Source organism: Felis catus, chromosome B3, assembly GCF_018350175.1.
Source record: "Felis catus isolate Fca126 chromosome B3, F.catus_Fca126_mat1.0, whole genome shotgun sequence".
Lineage (NCBI taxonomy): Eukaryota > Metazoa > Chordata > Mammalia > Carnivora > Felidae > Felis > Felis catus.
In genome coordinates this window covers 32,892,566-32,913,644 of record NC_058373.1, presented here as the reverse complement: position 1 = coordinate 32,913,644, position 21,079 = coordinate 32,892,566, and the positions used below count along the sequence as shown (strand labels likewise).

General features: G+C 42.6%; 1 protein-coding gene across 8 annotated transcripts in view; it reads left to right on the top strand.

The window, feature by feature from the left end:
* Window positions 1–13,607: 13,607 nt before the first annotated feature.
* Window positions 13,608–21,079, top strand: part of NEO1 (neogenin 1) — a 240,748-nt gene continuing 233,276 nt past the window's right edge. For 2 of the 8 annotated variants that reach the window (XM_023255081.2, XM_023255080.2), the window contains exon 1: window positions 13,631–13,946. In XM_023255081.2, coding sequence (XP_023110849.1) covers window positions 13,820–13,946 — 127 coding nt within the window. In that variant the 5' untranslated portion in view covers window positions 13,631–13,819. Of the gene's footprint in view, window positions 13,947–21,079 lie in introns of all 8 variants that reach the window. The other 6 variants (XM_023255079.2, XM_023255074.2, XM_023255073.2 and 3 more) reach the window with 5 other exon arrangements.

The following is a 21,079-nucleotide window of genomic DNA, read 5'->3' as shown; positions in this document are numbered from 1 at the left end:
TACAGCTGAAGTACCCTATTTGCCATGGTTACCCTTTCTTTCTCTTCATTTAGAGTTTTTGTGTTGGCAAAAAGGATCATGCAATAACGTTATTTTTAATTTGTTATTTGGTCTATGAATAATTCATTTAAAGAAAAATCTCAATATCGTATGAGCTTATTTTAGGGTCCTAAGCATTGATTAAAATATCAGCCTGTTTAACATAACAGCATGGTGCATGGCAATCTTCAGGAAACGTCTTCCCTCTCTGTGCTGTTACATACTTCTGGTGGATTCCTTTTGCATTATATCACACTGCATTATATTACAAGACTTTCTTCTTGCCATTAACTTTATAGTCCACTTACTAAAGGGATTTTCTAAGATTTTTTCCTTAATGTTTGTTTCATTGTGATTAAAAAGAGTTAAACCGAATGTTCTGAAGATATCTGCCAAGTTGACAGAAATGGTAAAAGTTATTTGTCCTCACCTCATTTTTGTCCTCAAAGCACCACATCTAGCTAGGAGTAAGAAAGGAATGTATGCTGTTGGTAACATTATACTTCTTAGTTGTCCTGCTCAGACTGCCAACACAGTAGCCAAACAACTGTAATAATTTCTGGAAGGCATTTGTGACATTGACACTTGGCCCATTATGAACCGCACCAAACCCCTGAAATCGTTTCATATGGGTCTGAAAGCTGCTGTCAGGTGATAAAAGCTCTCAATTGTTACTGAGTTGCGCCAGATTTGCATTCTACTTACAAATTCCTATTTGGTATTTCTGTTTGTGTTTGAATCAGGGCAAAGGTACATTTGGACTCTTAAAATTCATTCCATATTTCTCTTAATCAATACAAATCAAAAGCAGTCTCAGAAATGCCTAGTTGTCAATATGTCCAGCCAGGTCAGAAGCAAATGTCATGTCTTCTGAGGGTTGCATTTTCTCAAGGAAGCAGTGTTCGGGCATATTTGTTGCCTCAATTAGTCTGATTTAGTGGTTCAGTCAGTGAGCTAGGGCCTCTGGCACTCAGCAGAGTAATTTGATTTCTAAGCTGCTGGTAAGGGACTAAAAACCATCCAAAACGGTAAACCCACGTCCTGAAAGCAGATGTACAGATCTTGACATTCCTGGTCTCATAGCTGTCAGGGAGATGCGCTGGTCTTTCACACAGTCTTCATCCAGGACTGGCGCCCGTCAGTGTCACATGCCTGGAGAGTCGGACTTTGACCATCAGTTCCCTGAGAATGCTGGGAGGTGATGGGAAGGGTGTTCCTTTCGCAAAGTCTGTTCCCTGAAGTGATTCTTGTTCTTCTCTACTGCCTTTAGCTGGCACAAGGTAGAGGCTGACAGCCTTGTAGATAAGTACTGCAGGGCATGTTGTGGAAAGGGAGTATGTCATTCTCAGAGGCTATCGATCTCATCGCTTTTCCCCTCACTTCATCCGGAGGCCATGAAATCAATCTTCTACTGCTCGGATACGTGCTTTGGAAAAGTGGTCACACTGTAACTGGGACTACTTAGGACCCCAATCCAATGGCAGAAATGGTGGCTTGCGTTACCTAGATAAGAGATGAGGAGCATGGGACCAAGATAATCTAAACCAGTGAATTGTATTCTCCTCTCTCTTAATTCGCCGCTGGACTGATCTGGCCAATGTAACATCAGAAAGGATAAAGTTTACAAAGAAAAGCAAAGCAAAGATATATTAAGCACAAATAAACCAAACAGAGGTCAAGAAAGTAAAACTTAAGGCCAAAGCCATTTAGCAAAGAGCATAGTTTAATTTTGATAAGAGGTGTATTTCAAAATAGAAACATAACAGCAATAAATCCTAAAACATCAGGTAAAGTCAAAAACATAGAGTAAAACCTGTCAGAAATGCTGTATAAGGGAGAATAAGTGGTATATCTCTAAAACCAAAGAGATGCCATAAAAAGCTATTGAAGTGATAAAAAGAGTTCAATAAATGGTAGGATTAGACAAATATACAAAAATCGATAGCTAGCCTGTATAACAGCAATAATGTGTTAACAATGTGATGAAAAAGGAAATCCCATTCTTAACAGCATCAAAAATACAAAAATGGTAGGGGGCAGACTGTGATGAATGTTTTATGAAATTAGTATAAAATTTATCTAGAGGAATAAATCATAAAGGGTAACAAAAAGAATATATGTTAAAGGTAAGCATAATTAGGGAGAATTAGCCCTGACAGGTATTCAAATGTCTCATACTCAAATAACTACACAGTGCAGTATTGATGCAAAATAGGCAGATAAGTGAACAAGATAAATAACCTTGCCATAGATTCTGATAGACTTTAAAATGTTCATATATAATAAGTGTAACTGCCCAAACCAATGTATGAGGGAAAAAAAAACAGCAAAGGGTGTTGGGACAACTGGTAATTATGCAGAGAGAGGAGCACCCCACCAAAGTTAGGGGTCAGTCAAGAATCTGGAAAAGTTATTTGTAGCAAATACGATAAACGTTAAACTTGTACTCTTTTAAAAGCTCATTCAAACCAATAAGAAATTCAAAGCAGCAAAGATTACAAAATAGTGTAAATGCCCAGTGATCCCATCTCAAAGGTGGGAATACAAGTTGGTCCAACCCTTTGGAATGTAATTACAAACGTAACTTGTACAACAAATATGAATAGTATTCACACTCCTTGATTCAGTCATTCTTTTGTTAGTATCTTGGCAAAACAATTTGGAAAACTTAAAAGTATTATGAACCACTGGACTCAATGCACTATTGTTTGTGTTAACCATGCTATATAAAATAGCAGCTTTGTCCTCCTTTATCCCTTTTCCCTGCTTTTTTTTGGGGGGGGGGGGCGGTGGGCATTTTTTTTATCACCTGACATTTATTTATTTATTGCCACTCTTCCCCTCACTAGAACTTGCCTACTTTCTTCCCTACTGTATTTCTAGGCCCCAGAACTCTGCCCAGCACGTAGTAGGAATTTGTGGAGTGAATAAATATTTGTGGAATGAATAAACAACGGCAAATACCCAACAATAAGAAAATGGTAGGGGCACCTGGGTGGCTCAGTCTGTTAAGCCTTGACTCTTGATTTCAGCTCAGGTCATGATCTCACAGTTCATGAGTCTTGGGGTTTTCTCTCCCCCTCTCTCAGCTCCTCCCCTGTTCTCTCTCTCTCAAAATAAATAAATAATCAAAACAAAAAATAAAATGGTGTAGACAATTATGACTTATCTATTCACATGAAATTGCCAAGTATTGCATATATTTTTAAGAATAATAATTTATGACAAAGTAGTTATGATAAGTTTAGTTTCAAGAAAGCAGAATATGTGTTTAAGAAAGCAGAATGTGTATTTATTTATGGTACGATTACAAATTTTCTTCCGCTATTTTCTCACAGAGTTACAAAGTTAAAAACTAGTGTCTTATTTATGTATGTATGTATTTATTTATTTATTATGTTTATTTTAGAGAGAGAGAGCACAAGCAGGGAATGGGCAGAGAGAGGGAGACAGAGGAGCTGTAGCGGACTCTGTTGAGAGCAGCAAGTCTGATGTGAGGCTTGAACTCACGAACCACGAGATCATGAGCTGAACTGAAGTCGGACAGTCAACCGACTGAGCCATCCAGGTGCCTCTAGTGTAGTTTTTAAAACCAGAATAGACTACAGAGTTTTTTTCTGTATACATTGCAATTACAAATATAGAAAAAAGCGTTGAGGAGAGAAATAAAAATGGAAAGAGATACAGCCAAATACTAAGTGTGGCGTGGGAAGAAGGAACATAGGTAATTTTACTCTTCTATTTACTTTTGGGCATTTTCCACATGTTCCAAAGCATGGATTCCTTTAATACTGGGAAATTTGATAAATTCAGCATCAAATGGGATAGTTTTTAAAATCACCAATGACAAGAAGGTATGATTTCTTTTTTTTTTTTTTTTTTTTTTTTTTTTTTTTTTTTAATTTTTTTTTTTCAACGTTTATTTATTTTGGGGACAGAGAGAGACAGAGCATGAACGGGGGAGGGGCAGAGAGAGAGGGAGACACAGAATCGGAAACAGGCTCCAGGCTCTGAGCCATCAGCCCAGAGCCTGACGCGGGGCTTGAACTCACAGACCGCGAGATCGTGACCTGGCTGAAGTCGGACGCTTAACCGACTGCGCCACCCAGGCGCCCCAAGAAGGTATGATTTCAAACGAAAATAATGACAAGAAGGAAAAAGAGAGGAGGAAGAGAAAAGTGCTCAGTATAGGCAGTTACAAGTTAATGGCTTGGCTTATGTTAATGCAATTAGAGAAGTTTGGGTTTAAGAATATGAAAATATATAAAGCTGATTATCCTTTGAGTCACTGCTTGCTTCTGTCATTCAATGACATTACCAGCCTTAAGTTCCTGTTATAAATAAATTCTGAAGCCATCTAGCGATTTCTCAAAAATACATTATTCCTAGGGTCCACCCCTGGGAGTTTACAATTCAAGGGGGTTGGGGTGAATCTCTTCCCTAGGAATCTTTGTATGTTTTATTTTTTAATTAATTAATTAATTACTTTTTAATTTACATCCAAGTTAGCGTATAGTGCAATAATGTTTTCAGGAGTAGATTCCAGTGATTCATCCCCTGTGTATAACGCCCAGTGCTCATCCCAACAAGTGTCTTCCTTAATGCCCATTACCCATTTATCCCATCCCCCCTCACCCCAAACTCCTCCAGCAGCCCTCAGTTTGTTCTTTGTATTTAAGAGTCTCTTATGTTTTGTCCCCCTCTCTGTTTTTATATTCTTTTTGCTTTCCTTCCCTTATGCTCATCTGTTTTGTATATTAAAGTCCTCATATGAGTGAAGTCACATGATATTTGTCTTTCTCTGACTGACTTAATTCACTTAGCATAATACCTTCTAGTTCCATCCACGTTGCTGCAAATGGTAAGATTTCATTCTTTTAGATTGCCAAGTAATACTCCATTGTATATATGTATATGTAACACATCTTTATCCATTCATCTGTCAGTGGACATTTGGGCTCTTTCCATACATTGGCTATTATCAATAATGCTGCTATGAACATGGGGGTGCATGTGTCCCTTCGAAACACCACACCTGTATCCCTTGGATAAATACCTAGTAGTGCAATTGCTGGGTCGTAGGGTAGTTCTATTTTTAATTTTTTGAGGAACCTCCATACTGTTCTCCAGAGTGGCTGCAGCAGTTTCTTTGTGTTTTAAACATATTCCTTGTGTGATCCTGTGGTTGGGAATCCCTGCACGAAGTCAGGGAGTTTACCTCTCCTGAGACCAGCACCCTTGAACTTCTGGAGGGGAGGGACCTCTCATCTGCCCCTGGGTCACTACTGCTTCTGCAGTCTTGCTTCAGCTGCTGTGGTTGTGGTTGTCCACCTGAGGGTATGTGTGCAGAATCTAGAACACTCACACGAGCAGCTAACAGACTGGCCCTTTTCTGGCTGTTTTGCCTCCACTGACTGAGTCAAACTCCCAAAGCTGTGTCAGGCTGGGCTGGGATCCTCCCAGGCCACAGTCCTCACCATGGTACATTGGCTTAGTGTCACCACCGACTCAGAACCTCTCATCCCAGGGGTCATTATCCTGCAGGCTCCTTTTATAATGTTCTGCACTTCCTCCCCATTGATGCAAGCTCTCAATGCTCAACCTCCCTTCCAAACATCTTTTCGGTTCCCCTGGAAGTCCCATTGGGTTATAAACAAATGCCTCCATTTACCCATTCTCTGCTGAGGCATTCTCTGTATCTCCTATTTTGTTTTGTTTTTTAAATCTAACTTTCTCCTGAGGTCACTTCTGTGGACCTCGTTTGTTCAGATCTCAAGTGACCAGTAGGTGGTGTTAATATTCATCTGGGATCCCTCTCTCATTTTCCACCATTTCACTTACATTTTGGGGTCATGACAAAAATTCCTAAGGAAAACAAGGATGCTGTTTGATTTTGAGAATCATGGCATCTAGCTCAGTGTCTTTTTGTCATTGGTGTTATATAATGATCGACTCTGAGTGATTTCTCAGATATCTTAAGAGTCAAGTGGCTTATACATATTCTTTCTCTCTACTCTGACTGCTCCATGTCAGCCACCCTGGGTGACCTCATGGGCTTAGTGGATAGCCTGTCTCTTAGTCACACTGACCCTGCTCTCCTCCCTCTCCCTCTCCACCATCTTCACCACCCGAGAGGAGATTGCATTGCAACATCCAGTGCTGGAAAATGCCAGTATAGGCTAGCAATTCCATTGATTCCTATTAGTGGTAAGGTTGAGAATGCCTTCGGCTTGGGAGTTTCTCAGAGCTAATAGAAGGGGACCAAAACACAGGCAGCCCTGATATAGGACATAAGCTAAAGGACTAAATGAGCTTCTTGAGGTTTTTATGTTATCCAATTCAGCTCCCTGGTGTTGGAGAGAGGACTGTGTGTGTGTGGTGGTGGTGGGTGGGTGGGGAGGGGTGTAGAGCTAGGAAGACGAGCTAGGCTTTCCTCGGCTCCTCTGGTAATCTATTGTTTTGGCCACTTCAACTCCTTTGTGGAAAGTGGCTTGGTGTGTGTGTGTGTGTGTGTGTGTGTGTGAGAGAGAGAGAGAGAGAGAGAGAGAGAGAGACAGAGAGAGACAGAGAGACAGAGAGACAGAGAGAGAAAGAGATACAAGTTTCATGGCAGGAAACTGGATAGAGCTGAATCCACAGCAAAGAGAAGGAAACTCCCAACATTTCCAAAACATGGAAGCCATGCACCAGAAAGTGATGCACCAAACACTATTGCCTACAAGTTTCTTGGCTTCCTTGACTCTTCTGAAACAGTATACTTCTAGTCTCAAATACACAACCTTCCATTTTTATGCCCCTACTTCCTTCCTCATACACAGTACATCTACTGTTGGATCTCTTTGAGTGCTCCAATATGTTGACACTCTTATTGTGTCCCAGTCATTCTGCCCATTCTGGATTTATTTCCTTACCTATTTGGACTAGACCACATGATTTACCACTTTAATAAGTCACTTTCCAGCATCCTTGAGTGCCTCAATGACTTGTCCTTTTACTTCTTCATCCACTCCTAGAAATCCCCAACTCTGGGTCAATCCAACCATCCATATTCTCTCCTCTTACTATATATAGCCTTCGAGGTACTAGATGGGCAAAAATCACAAATGTATTACTAAGAATTTCAGCTAAACCCATGTATACTTCCCTCTTTTAATCCCCTGTGACTCTTCCAAACATTTGCCACTTTCCTTAAACTTACCTTAGCACACCCCTTCTCTTCTTGCTGCACAAGTCCTTGCTCCCACTACATGGAGACTATCAAGACCCTCAAAAATAAATTTTGCGTCCTCTTGCCTCTGAACCTATCTGCACATATGCATCTTTGCTTTTTTGTTTTCTGCCTCTTCTCAAGCAAATACCTTGATCTATATCTAAACTCTCTTCCACAGTTTAATAAATCCTTATTATTTTTTTAAATGTTTATTTATTTTTGAGAGGGGGGCAGGGGCAGAGAGAGGGGGAGACAGAATCTGAAGGAGGCTTCAGGCCCTGAGCTGTCAGCACAGAGCCCGATGTGGGGCTCGAACCCATGAGCTATGAGTTCATGACCTGAGCCAAAGTCAGACGCTTCACCGACTGAGCCATCCAGGAGCCCCAATAAATCTTTATATCAACATCAAATATGTATGCCTTAGAAAGATATTTATTAAACACCAGTTACCAGGTTGGACAATTGGGATAGAGCGTTAAATGGAACCCAGCTGCAATAGATGTCTGTTGAATTACTTTTCTGGGGTCCTTAAAGTGCTGCAGCTTCTAGTTCCATTCCTGAGGTCTGGCTGCATCCTCATCCTGAGATTCCAGGGTCCTTCCAAAAACAATTTCTTTCTGCTCAAGACAGTATTTTGTGTTGGGTTTCTGTCACTTGCAACCCAAAAACAAAATCCTGTCACTCTTGCTGGAAAGTTGGACTGCCTTGTTTTGTGACTGCTGTCTGTTGGGGCACATTGTCCTTTGAGGAGAGAGCACTGGGTAGCAAATGTCAGGATGTTGTTTCTTATTTTCATTCTTCATTAAGGTGTTGCAAGGACAACACAGGCTCAAATACAGCTGAAAGCTGCCTGGAAACCACAGGGCCAGGGTGTAACTCTATTCTGCGAAGTCCTTTTTGCATATTGCTAGTTCCTTGAGACTACTGAGGTCAGATAATCATGGGCCTTGCTGAATGACAGCTGCCAAATTATCTACTACACTGCTTCTAAGCTATCAATTATCCCCTTGCTCTCTTGAATCTTCAACACTTCCTTCTCTATTGGCTCCTTGGATCGGCACTTAAATTCACTCGCCTCTTAACAAAATCCATTCTAGATTCCCCAACTCTTTCTTCCCATTATAGGTAAACACCTTGAGGAAGATGTTCATACTCAGTGACAAGCCATAGCAATCAAGTGACCGTACTCTACCCTACAACTCCTCTTGCTGAGGTTGTCTATGATCACCTTATCACTAAAGGCAACAGATGTTTTCCAGGTCTACCTTACTTGACCTCTCAGGAACATGCGACACTATTGACCACTCCTGCATTCCTGAAGCACTTTCTTTTCTTGGCTTCTGTTACACTACATGCTTCTGGTTATCTTTTTATATGTCTGCTTGTTTCTTTGCAAGTTCCTTTTCTTATTTTGTACCTTAAATGTGTTGGTGTTCCCTGGGTTTGGTCCTAGTCCTAAATCTTCCTCTCTGGTCTGAAACTTTCCTGGGGCAATCTCAACTATTTCCTTGGCATTACTGCCTATACTGGAATGTAAAACAACCCCCCCACCCCCAACAATAATCCCTTAGAAAAGGGGTTATATTCTGATTTTATATTCCGATCTTTAAAAAGCCCTTCATAGGGGCGCCTGGGTAGCTCAGTTGGTCAAGCGTCTGACTCTTAATTTTGGCTCGGGTCGTGATCTCACAGTTTCGTGGGTTTGAGCCCGGCGTCAGGCTTTGCGCTGGCAACTCGAAGTCTGCTTAGGATTCTCCCTCTCTCTTTCTGCCCCTTCCCCACGCACGCTGTCTCTGTCTCTCTCAAAATAAGTAAATAAACTTTAAAAAAATAAAAAAAAATTCCTTCATCTTACTGGATGTTCTCTCAATTATTTTGAACATCAAAATGCTCTTTGGGGGAATATGCATTAGCATGAAGTAATCTCATTCAATGTTCATATAGAAGCCATCTGACAAAATTGGTAAGAAAGGAAACAAAAAATTTAACACCGATTTAGAAATTACTTCCAGGAAAACACCTTCAAATTTGCCAAGTGTCGGATGTCCTTGTAAACAAGCCCTTAAGAGTCATTATGAAAAAATATATAAGTTAATATGAGTACAGGGTGAATGATGTAGTGTGATTAGATACTCTGGCCTGGAATAAAATTCCCAGTGATAACGTCAGGTATCAAGTCAAAAATTTAGGTGGAAGTAAAGATCATCTGTCTTGGGAAACCGTGTCAGAGACTCAAAATGTGACTCTGGTGACAATAAAAACACTGTGAAGAGCTTCAATAAAATCATTTTAAAAATTATATTTCCCAAATAAAGTGTGTAAGCATAATTAACACATTAAATATTGTCAGTAGATCTCTAATTATTTCGTCAACATCTCTAAAAGTTCATATATTTTAGCTGGTGACAAAGTTTTATTGGGGATGGATTTTAATTGGGAAAATGGGGTTCGATCTCTATTCAGAGGCGCCTTATATTTAGACATAGTGGCATCTGTTGATGACTCATCTCTAGCCCAGTTCTCCCTGCTAAACCCCAGACCCAAATAACAAACAGTTTATTGATATTTCTACTTAGATGTCCCTTAGGCACTTTAAATTAAACTTGTCCAAAGTTACTCACATTTCTTCCCATCTGCTCCCCTCTCAGTGAATGTCACCACCTTCATTCTGATGCCCAAGCTGAAATCTGAGTCCCACTCGCTTCCGGTCGGTCTCCCACACACCTCTGTTGTTTCTGTCTATCTCCTAAATCTCTCTCTTATCTACTCACTCCTCTTAACCCCCTCTGCTTTACTCCAGGCCACCAGCCTCTCCTCCCTGGACTACTGTTAACAAAATCCAAACTGGTTTCGTAGGTCTTGTCTCCTTCCAACCTACACTTCAAGAAGCAGCCTGAGGGATCCTTCTAAAATGCAAATCCGATGTAATTTCTCACTGCAGGATAGCTAACTCCTGCCCCTCTTCTTCCATTTGGCTCAGTTTAGAGACTGATGCTTCTTCCCTAATTCCCTAACCCTCCCCCCACCCCTTCCTTCTGCCCCCACAAACAGTTTAGTCAGGTTAGATGCTCTTACTATGTTTCCCACACTCCTTATCTTTCCTTACCATAACACTCTTCACACTTCTTTGTTATAACTGTTTATCTTTCCTGCTAGACTGGGAAACCTTGTCTATCTGGCTCACCACTGCGTTCCTTGAACACAGGGCAGAACATGAGACGCAGTGTTTTATAAATATTAAATGATTGAACCAATAATTTTGTAATCTCAGCACCCAGCACAGTATCTGGCAAACAACGGATCTTCGATAATATTTGTTGAATTAATAGATTGTTGTGGAACTAAAGATATATGTTTAATTAAGCAACATGTAATGTGCAAAATTAATGTTGTATAGGTGCTTTGTCCTTAAGGAGCACATATCCTTAATTAGGCTTAATTTAGAGATGGCTCCCTAGGACAGGCAGCTTTTGGAAGAGAAAGGGAGAAATAAAGTCTTACCTAGTGAAATGTAAAGGGCAAACGTAAAAATGTCAACACCTGTGTAGAAGGAAATTTTGTTTTTATGACATGGGTAACTCCCAGTTAAAATTTTCCAAGACCAGGAAGTGTTCTGTACTGGGATCTACTAGTCAGGGGGCTAGCTTTCTTCTTCTCTACCTTGGATTCTGGTATTCAGCCAGGGAATCAGCTACAGAATCTTAATTACTGCTAGCAATTAAACACTGAAATGTATTGCCTCTCTAAAGTTGGAAAATAATACCTTTACTATAGAGAATATGATTCTTACCAATTTTATATTCATAGGCTTTATTAATTTTTGTATCAAAGTACACTTAGAAAAAATTTCACAGGAATATTCGGTCTAGTTATTTTTGGCCTGCACTTTGATAACTTATACTAACATACAATGGCCAGTCTGTTTTCTTTGCTCTAAAACTTTCTTTGTGCACTATTCCTTGAACACGAGCCTCATGTCTGACTTAGATGGAAAAAAGTGTTAATTTCACGAATTAATGGTTAATATCTCTCCGTAGATTAGTAGTTTAGACTACATAAAATATGTTGATTAGCAGTATAAACGTGGATTGAAGTATTAGCTGAAAATCTTGTTGGGAGGATGAAAGTGATAAGATTCCTAAGAAAATCTCTCAGAGATGCCTTACTAAAGAGAAGTTAATGACTTCAAATGCTGATTTTTAAAGGGAATATCTATAACGTCAGTTACATTGAAACAAGGTGAAGGATCTGAATTCAAGTGTGTGCTTCGGTTACTTGAACTTCCTCTTGAACCGATATAGAATCTGTAACTTTTTATTTGGGGCTCCATGTGTTAGTGGTTTATTAGAGTGGGTTTAACTAAAATTGTGATTTAATCACAAGTCAGAAATACATGATGTGAGTCACCCTCTTTCACAGAAAGTGCTTTAAACTTTTTGAGTTAACCCCGATGGACACGGGGGCGGCGGGGAGGCTGAGACATTAGTGACACAGTTCACAGAAGTCATACCTGAAAATCAGTCTGTTTACTTTATTAACCACAACTCATATTTCTTCAACTGGGGAGATAAATGTAAGCTTCATTTTAGAAGTCACATTATATATTTTATAGTTTTACGATTGAAAATTTTTCGGACTTGGAAAAGATATCTGAAAATTAACATTTGCAAGGCAATTTATAGTTTCCAAAGGGCTTTTTTCATTAATTATCTCAGAAAACTGAATAATGATGTGATTATTAAAGGTTAATTAAGCAAATACTTGTGAAGTAATTGGGAGGTAATCTATTTCCAATTTAACAGGTCAATCAGGGGTATTTGGAAAATATTTTGCTGGCTAACAACTCTAACCAAAACAAAAAGATATTTAAATTGTTTCCCTAGTGGAAAACAATAAGCGTGTCTGTTCTTTTAGGAGTTAATTGTTTCAAAGAACCGGGATGAGGGCTCCTAATTCCACCGTTTTGATGACCTAAGAGGTTTTACGAGGAGCCTGAGCTCTTCCCTCCTAATGTTAACGCAAGCCTTACGTTGCTTATTTTGGAACTTCAGAATAAAAGAAAATATCTGAAGAAAAATAATTACGAGAAGGCATGCAAAGATGTGGAAATCAAAGAATGAAGCCACCTTATGGCAAGCAACGTATTTTGGCTATTGACTACCCAGGGCAGTGAACAAAAATCCAAACCATATTAAGACGTGACTCTTCAAGCGAATAACCACACAAAGAGATTTTCTTAAATTTTCCGTAGCAGTATTCCCAACAGCAGTGTAACTTACAAACTGCTTTTCCCCTAACTCTGGGGCTGCCTCACGATGACCAGGTGTTTAAAATCACATTCCTCTCGCTCCCGGTTTACCGGCTAAAGACGTGATTTCGATTCGAGAGAGCGAAGTGCCCCGCAGAGGAATAGGTAAAAGGTTTGCTACAGCTGGAGCATTAGCCTTGGGCCCCCGCTCAGGCTGGAGGGGTGGACACCGGGCACCTTTGTCTGCGCCCTGCTTCCCTGGACCCGGGCCGAGCGGCGCGGGTGGGGGCGCGGGCCCCGGCCCTGTCCGGGGAAACGCGCGGCGAGGGCGGCCCGGCCTGGAAGCTGGAGGTCAGCGGCGGCGCGGTGGGCCCCCTCCCACGGGAGCCGCGCCAGGTCCCAGCAAGAGCCGGGCGGGATCGCTATTGTTTTTGGCGAGCACATAAATCCCCGCGCCGACCCTCTGTGCACCCAGGTTTCCTCCCGGAGGCCATTCGGTTTCCTCTGAGGCCCTATATAGAGGCCCTGGGCCCAGGCTGAGGAGAGCTGCACGCCCGCTCCGGCCTCCCGGACAAGTCTAGGCTCGGAGCGCGTCTCGCCCCAGGTCTCCGCAGCCCGAAGCGTCAGGGGAGGTGAGAGAGGGGGATTGCTCCCTGGGGCAAGGAAAAGGCGGCGGGGGCGCGCGGGGACGAGGGGCTGCGGCGTGCCGGCGGCCGGGGAGAGGAGGAGGATCCGCTTCTCCGGGGTTTCCCTGACGCCAGCAGCAGCGCCCGGCGCGCGCGCCCCGCGACAGTCCGCGGCTCCGGGCAGGGAAGGGGGAAGGGAGCGGGCCCGCCGCCGCGGCCGGCGAGGCGGCAGCCGGGATTGGAGCGGGGGCGGGCCGCTCGCGGAGCCGAGGGGGTGCGGGCGAGAGAGGCGCGCGCTTGCGCGTGCGCGGGTGTGCGCGCCCGGGGCCCCCGCCCCCCACCCCCGCCGCCCGCGGTCTCCGCCCCCCTCGCGCTGGTGTGTGGAGTCGGAGTCGGCGGCGGGTGGCGGCGCCTGGAACCTGGAGACCGACCCCCCCCCCCAACCCCCGGTCCGGAATGTACTGACTCCCCCTTCTCTGCTCTCCTCCCCTCTCCGCCCCCCTGCAGGAGGGAGGCGCCCCCGAGTCTCCCCTCCCGCGAGAGGGGCCGCGCAGGCCGGGCCGGGCGGAACAGCGGCGGCGGCGGCCGCGGGAGCCGAGCCTGCAACGAGGGACCGGCTGAAGCGCGCGGGAGGGAAGGAGGCGAGGGCTCCGCGGCGCTGGCGCCGCCGCCGCTGCCGCCGCTCGCGGGGCAGAGATGGCGGCGGAGCGGGGAGCCCGGCGACTCCTCGGCACCTCCTCCTTCTGGCTCTGCTGCCTGCTGCTGCTCGGGCGCCCGGCGCCCGCCGCGGCCGCCAGGAGCGGCTCCCCGCCGCAGTCACCAGGTAAGCGGGGGCGCGGGCCCTAGAGGAACGGGGTAGGGGCGGGGGCGCGGCACCCGCACCGGCGGCTGCGGTGTTTTTGTTTAGGATCCTGGAGGAAACGTGCAGGAACTTCTCTGCCGCGGCTCAGGTTGCCAAAGAGAAAGGGGGTCGCGCGGGGCGGAGAGTGAAGTAGGCGGGCGGGGGCGCCGCCGGGGGAGGGGCGGCCGCGGGGGCGCGTCGGGGGCTCCCGGGTCTAGTTCTGCGCTTTGTACCCGGAGGCAGGTTCACCCCTCGCCTCCCTCCCCTCCCCCAGGCTCATCCCACTTGTAAGAGTGGGACATTCTTGTGCTCACACAAGCACCAGTAGAGGCCACTACACACCTCATTAAATAAACAATCGCACGGCCAATTCATTAATTTTCAGGAAAGGAAGGGGGAGGGTGGGGGGGCTTGAACTCCACATTCCCTGGCCAGGGATTTCCCAGCTGAAGTCCCAGGGAAGCGCTGGCTGATCTCGAGGGACTCCTCGTGCGGGGATTGTAGCCCCGAGGCTGCGGAAGAGAGGGTGTCAGAGGGGCACAATTGCCTCCTCACAACCCCTGTTGTTGACTTAACTATGAGGGCGCCTTGGAGAACCGCTCCAACTGATTATATCTGTTAGTGTTTCCGTTATGAGATGCCTCTTCTTTCCTGGGGGTTACGAGGATATTTACAGCCTGGTGATTGCTCTTAACCCAGGGAATTGTCTAAACACTGGATTTTAAGTACTTTATGTTTCCAAGTGGCAATATATATATTTAGCCTGAAAAGCCCTTTTCAGGTGTTATTTTTAAATATCATTGATTATTGAAATTACCTGCATCCCTGTTTATTTAAGGGAGCGAATGGACCAAACGCCAAGCCTGCCTGTAGACCTCACAGCATAATACGTTGAGAAGAAGCGAGACACACGCAGCAGTTGAAGGGCAAATTAGCATATAATCTGTGTAAATTGTTTGACCAAGGTGGTATATCACAAAACTTGACAAAACTCTCACCTACTAGTATGATATCTGAACTATTTGCATTTGAAAGTCATCTGATGGGGAAAGTGGCAGCTTCTAATCGCTGAACCTTTACTTGTTTTTCCTATTCATAGTGAATAGGGTTTAAAATCACGCTGCAAATGTAACTTTACTGATAAACTTTCTTTTGATTTTCTTGCAGAATATTATTAGCTCATGGCTTTTGTCAGTGTTAAAGCTTTAACTGTGAATACCAATGGGCGTTTAATCTAAACAGCAGTATAAGTAACTGTTTTAGTATCAAACTTGCACTTGCACATTCAGCCTGTACCTAGTTCAGAATACACATTTTGGGCCTGAACTGTAGGTAACTGATCCAACCTTTCTATTCTTGGGGATGGGCAAGTAACATGTAACTATTTTGGAATACAAATTCCTTCTTGCTCTTAATTTATATGTAGTTCATATTATGTATGTGTTAGGTAATTGGTGGAGTTTGTTTAGAATTTTGTCAGTAATTTTGAAAGTAAAGTGCTAATAATTCAGGTTAATGAAAGTAATGTAAGCAGTCTGTTAGAAGTGGTTGAAATATCTATTTCAACATTGATTCAACTGATGAGCTTTTATTTTGTGCTGAGGAGGTGCAGGCATTGCTTAAAATGTGTGTCCTACCTTCCTGGAGCTTTGAGTCAGGTGAGTGGGTGGGAAGGATAGTCATTAAAGTGCTGATTATGTAATTAAGTAATTGTGATTAACACTAGAAAGGAGAAGAAGAGTGTTTGAGAAAGTGTATACTGCAGGGACCTAACCTATTGGGGTGTCAGAGTATCTGAGAAGTGAGATCTGAAGGGTGAGTAGGACTGGAGGCTGGGAGGCTCGCAACTAGTTAGTGATACAGTGGCAACTAGAACACAGATCTGATTCTTTTTTTTTTTTCTTCAGTGTTTATTTATTTATTTTTGAGAGAGAAAGAGCACAAGCAGAGGAGAAGCAGAGAGGGAGACACAGAATCCAAAGCAGATTCCAGGCTCTGAGCTGTTAGCACAGAGCCTGATGTGGGGCTCGAACTCACGAACTGTGAGATCATGACTTGAGTTGAGTCTGACGCTTAAATGACTGAGCCACCCAGGCGCCCCAGTACACAGATCGGATTCTTGGTTCAGAGTGCTTTTCCCAAGCCACCTTGCCTCATTTCAAAAGTGAAAGGAATAACGGCAATAAGGAGGGGCTGGTCAGTTCGGTCATACGCTGTGGAGAGATCAAAGGAATTGAAAACTGAGTAAGTGGCAACTGAAACAAGTGGTCAGTAAATCACATGTCATTTGTCAGTGGTTTTAATTTTTTTATTTTTGGAGAGGGGTAGACTCAGAAACCTTTTTGTAGGGGATTACAGTGAGTAGGTGGTAGGGGATGGAGGTATTTGGTAGAAAAAGGAGAAAATTATAGAGCGTGGGACAACAGGATAAATGGAGTGGCTTTCCAGTCTAGGGTACACGTTGAGGAGGACAGAGAAGGGGAGGAACTGGTGATAGAAAATGGTCAGCTGTGGTGGAGGGTTAGAAATGATTAGGCATTTAGGCACACTATTTTAGGGAGGAAGGAAGGGGAGATTTGATGGGTAGGGACCTAAGGAAAGACATCAGGGCAGAGCAGCCTGCCTGAGCAGTGCAAGTCTTCTCTAATCAGAGTGAGGGTTAAGGAACGGCCATTCCGTAGAATTGAGATGCAAGAATGGGGAAAGTTAGGAAGTCAGCTCAGCTAAAATCAATTTGAATATAAAGTAGACTAGATCAGCTATTTCCACACTTTGTCCAGCAACTTTCTGTATGCCAAGAGCAGAATTAGTGAAGTTTTAATCCAGTATTGGTTGCTTATGAGTTAGTTGAAACACGTAGAAACCTTTTAAAAAAACTTTTATTAGGGTAGTCCAGTATTCCATTCCTTGGTCAGAATGCAAAGAAGTATTTGATGCAGTGCCACAATGGTGGTGAGGTTAGCCTTGACCTAGACATCAGAGGTTTTCTGTAGAGGTCCTGTAGCCTAATTGCTCACTTAAGGGAAGAATCCTCTTGTCAGCATCTTGCATAGATGACTCTGTATGCACTGTTTACTTGGTGATGTGATTCATTACCTCACGAGGTGGTCTATTCCTGTTTTGAATAACTTCTGTTAGTAAAACTTTGCTTTATGCAGTACATTTAACTTTAATTTTCACCCTTCCCACCCTTCTTGATTTTTCCCCCCTTTTCTCTGGCCTTTTTTGACATCACCCTATCTCTAATTCATCCCTTACTTTTGTGATCAGTTGTTATTCAAGTTTTTCTTTCTCTCCCTCATTAAATTTGGGTATCAAAGTTGATCTCATTCTGCTTGTCTTCACTTGCTACCTGTAAGCTAATGACTCTCCTAGACCACTTTTCTTTATGTACGACTCAGTAGCTTCACTGAATAGGCACCTTGCATCATACGATACGGAAGGTAAAACTCATTTTTGTTCCTCTTCTCTCCTCCTTCCTTCATCCCCTTTCTCTAGACAATAACAAACCAGTTCGTGGCCCAGGGTTCTCACATTTTTGAAAGATTGCATGGACTTGTCTTCCTGTGTTACCTGTCTTGGGCATCTCTGTTTGCCATTCACCTAAGTTGAGGTCTAGAAGTCATCCTGGACCCTCCCATGTCCCTCATTCCTATAGCCAATACTTCTATTTGATTTTTACCTCCTAGATCTTTCTTGAATCTGAATCTTTTCCTCATCATCTCCACTGAGACTAACAATAGTGGTCTTATAATTAATCTCTTTATCTCCACTGTTACCCTCCAGACATCTGTCCTCCAGCTGGAATGAGTTTTCTTATGTCCTTTTCTGAGCTTGCCACACTCCTCCTTATAGTCTCTTATTAGTGTTCCACAGCTTGAGTGTTAGAGTCTAAACTCCTTGGCCTGGAGATTGTGAAGGCCCTTTGTGTTTTTTACCACAGGCCTCTCCCATCCCCCAGTTTAAAGCCTCGCCTGTTGGCACCTGTAATGTGTACCCGGTGTTCTGCCACATCAGATTTACTGCAGGGCTTCATGTTCCCATGCCTTTGACATGCTGTCCTTTCTTCTTGTTAACGCCACTTCCCACCTTGTCTACCTCTGAAGTTCCTATTCATCATTCCGTGAATTTTTCTCTACCATCCCGCTGCCCAAAGAGAGGTAGAGTCCTCATTCTCTGTGTTCCCATGGCTTTTGAGTACTTTTTGTCTTGTGGTATTTTCTTGTCTCCTCCAGTAGTCTGAACCTCTTGAGGTTTGGGACTTCTCTTATTTACCTTTTGTGTAGCTAGTGTAGCATAAGCATCTGGCAGAGGGGGTAACCAGTAAATGTTTGTTGAATGAATGTTGAATTGCCTTTGTTTCTACCCCTTAGGGCCATGTAGCACAACTGGTTTCTTTATATGATGGCCTTTCATGTGTCTAATCACAACATTTGTGTGTAAGAATGTCACTTTCCCCTCCTTCTCCTTTCTTTTTTTTTTTTTTTTTGAAATTTTTTTAATGTTTATTTTTGAGAGAGAGAGAGAGAGACAGAGTGCGACTGGGGGAGGGGCAGAGAGAGAGGGAGACATGGAATCTGAAGCAGGCTCTAGGCTCCAGGCTCCAGGCTGTCAGCACAGAGCCGGATGCGGGGGCTCGAACTCATGAACCATGAAATCATGACCTGAGCTGAAGTTGGACACTTAACCAACTGAGCCACCCAGAAGCCCCTCCCCCCCTTCTCCTTTCTAAATTAATTGTCCTTTATTCCTTCAGCCACTCTTCACATTACCTAGTTGTCTGCCCCTTTGTGAGTTTGGTCATCCTCTTGATATGCTATGGTTTTAGCATTTATTACCTTTGTCATCTTTGGGAAGATCAGTGATTTTACTGAGTCTTCTGTAAATAGAGGCTGATGCTTGCCTAACAGGATGAGGTATAAAAGAGTGTAGATTTCCAGGAGGAATGTTCAGAGGAGATAAGAAATGTGGCTATTCTTAGCAGACCGTATGAAAATTAGCATGTGATATGGGATAGAGAAAAAAGACTTAGGGTATGAGGCAGAGGATTTGGGATATGACTCCTGGTTCCATGCTTTTTGTATCTGATGGGGGCTATAGGCAGGCAAGAATAATACCTTGCTTATGTAACTGGATTCTCAGAAAAATGAAATGTAAAACTGCTTACAAACTGTAAAGTACTGTATCTTTGTGGGATGGTTTTAATATTTCTTTATGAACTTTAAAACGGTAATTCTGTTAAATTTTTGAAAGTGTAGATTTTTTTTCTGTTGGCTTGATCATTGTTGGTTTCTTTATAAGTTTTCTCTACATTAATAACAAATATTGGGATAATGTTAATCTCATTACATGTGGAGGCTTTGGGCTCTATTTAATAGTCGTTTCCCAAACATTGTATTTTATTAGTGATTTTTGTGTGGTTGGGAGGTATTTACCGTGTCATTGGTAGGTATTTTGGCTTCTAGGTAAAATCACATCAGTAACAGGAGAACAGAAGAAATGACCATAGATAAGATCGGATTGACCAGATTAGCTACTTGAGGTTAGGAAAAATCTAGTGTTTATGATTTTAAAACATTGACTTTGCCATGGACCACAAGCCAGTGAAAGATATTACAATATAACCCAAATTTTGGATTCATTGAGAATGAAAAGAGTTTTTTGATTAAAATTTTTTGGATATAGAGACAAAGGTCATTTAGAACCACTGGTGTAATCTTGGTATATTTCTTTCTCGTTTCTGTTAATATGGCACATCATTGTTACATTATAATCATAGTATATGTACAACTTTATATGTAGATGTTCTCCCTTAATGGTTATGCCAGCCAGGTTTTGGTTGCTAGATTATCTTTAATTAATTAATACTTATTTTTAATTTTTGTTTATTTCTGAGAGAGCGTGAGTGTGGGAGGTGCAGAGAGAGAGTGGGGTGACAGAGGATCTGAAGAGGGCTTTGTGCTGATAGTAGAGAGCCCGCTGTGGGACTTAAACTCACCAACCGTGAGATCATGACCTGAGCTGAAGTCAGACCCTCAACTGACTGAGCCACTTAGGCTCCCCTTAAATAATTTTATTTAAAAAAATTTATTTTAAGAATAATTAAATATATGTTTGAAGTAAAACAACATAGAATTAAAGTATCACTTCTACCAACAAATCCCGTTTTTACCCATAAATAACCACTTTGAGTATTTTTTCTCCTGCATTTACATATGTATGTGTAGTTTTATTTTTTACACATAAGCAGGATCATACTATCTATTGCTTTCCAACTTCATTTTGTTAAATAAGTGTATTCATTTTTTTAAGTTTATTTATTTTGAGAGAGAGAGGGAGAGAGCATGTGTGTGCACACGCATGATTGGGGGAGGGTCAGAGAGAGAGAATCCCAAGCAGGCTCCACGCTGTCAGCACAGAGCCTGATGTGGGGCTTGATCTCATGAAAGATGAAGTCATGACCTGAGCCAAAATCAAGAGTCAGATGCGTAACCGACTGAGCCATCCAGGTACACTGATTTTTTTTTTTAATTTAATAATGTGTTGGAAATCTTTCCAGTATGTATAGATTTTCCTGTAGCCATTATTGAAAATGTCTGTATAATATTCCAGTGAATGAATATGACATTAATAGTGACCAATAAAAGTGATATTTATTGAACACTCACTGAACCATAGGCATTTTGCCAAACTCTTTTACATGCATTTGATTCTTTATGCCACTTTGTAAGGCAGATGGTAATATCCAGCCATTCTACAAATGTGAAGAAGTTGGCATTTGAATCCAGGCCTTTTCAGCTCCAAAGCTATGCTCTTTATTATACTGCATACCTCTGCTGGTATTCTCCTGTTATGGATGTTGGAGTTGTTTTTAGAATTGTGCTATAATAAAGAATGCTGTCATGGACATCTCTTCCTGCCTGTGGTCTTTCGTTTTATATTCTGGATCCCCACAAATGGGGTTACTGGTGAAAAGATAATTTTTGTGTGTATATGAGAGTCAAGGTTGCATTTTTTATAGAAGAGCAATGATATCATTAAGAATAATATCATTTACTAGGACTTGTACAACTTTTGCAAGACAGTTTCACCTCTGATTTGAACTTTGAGTACTT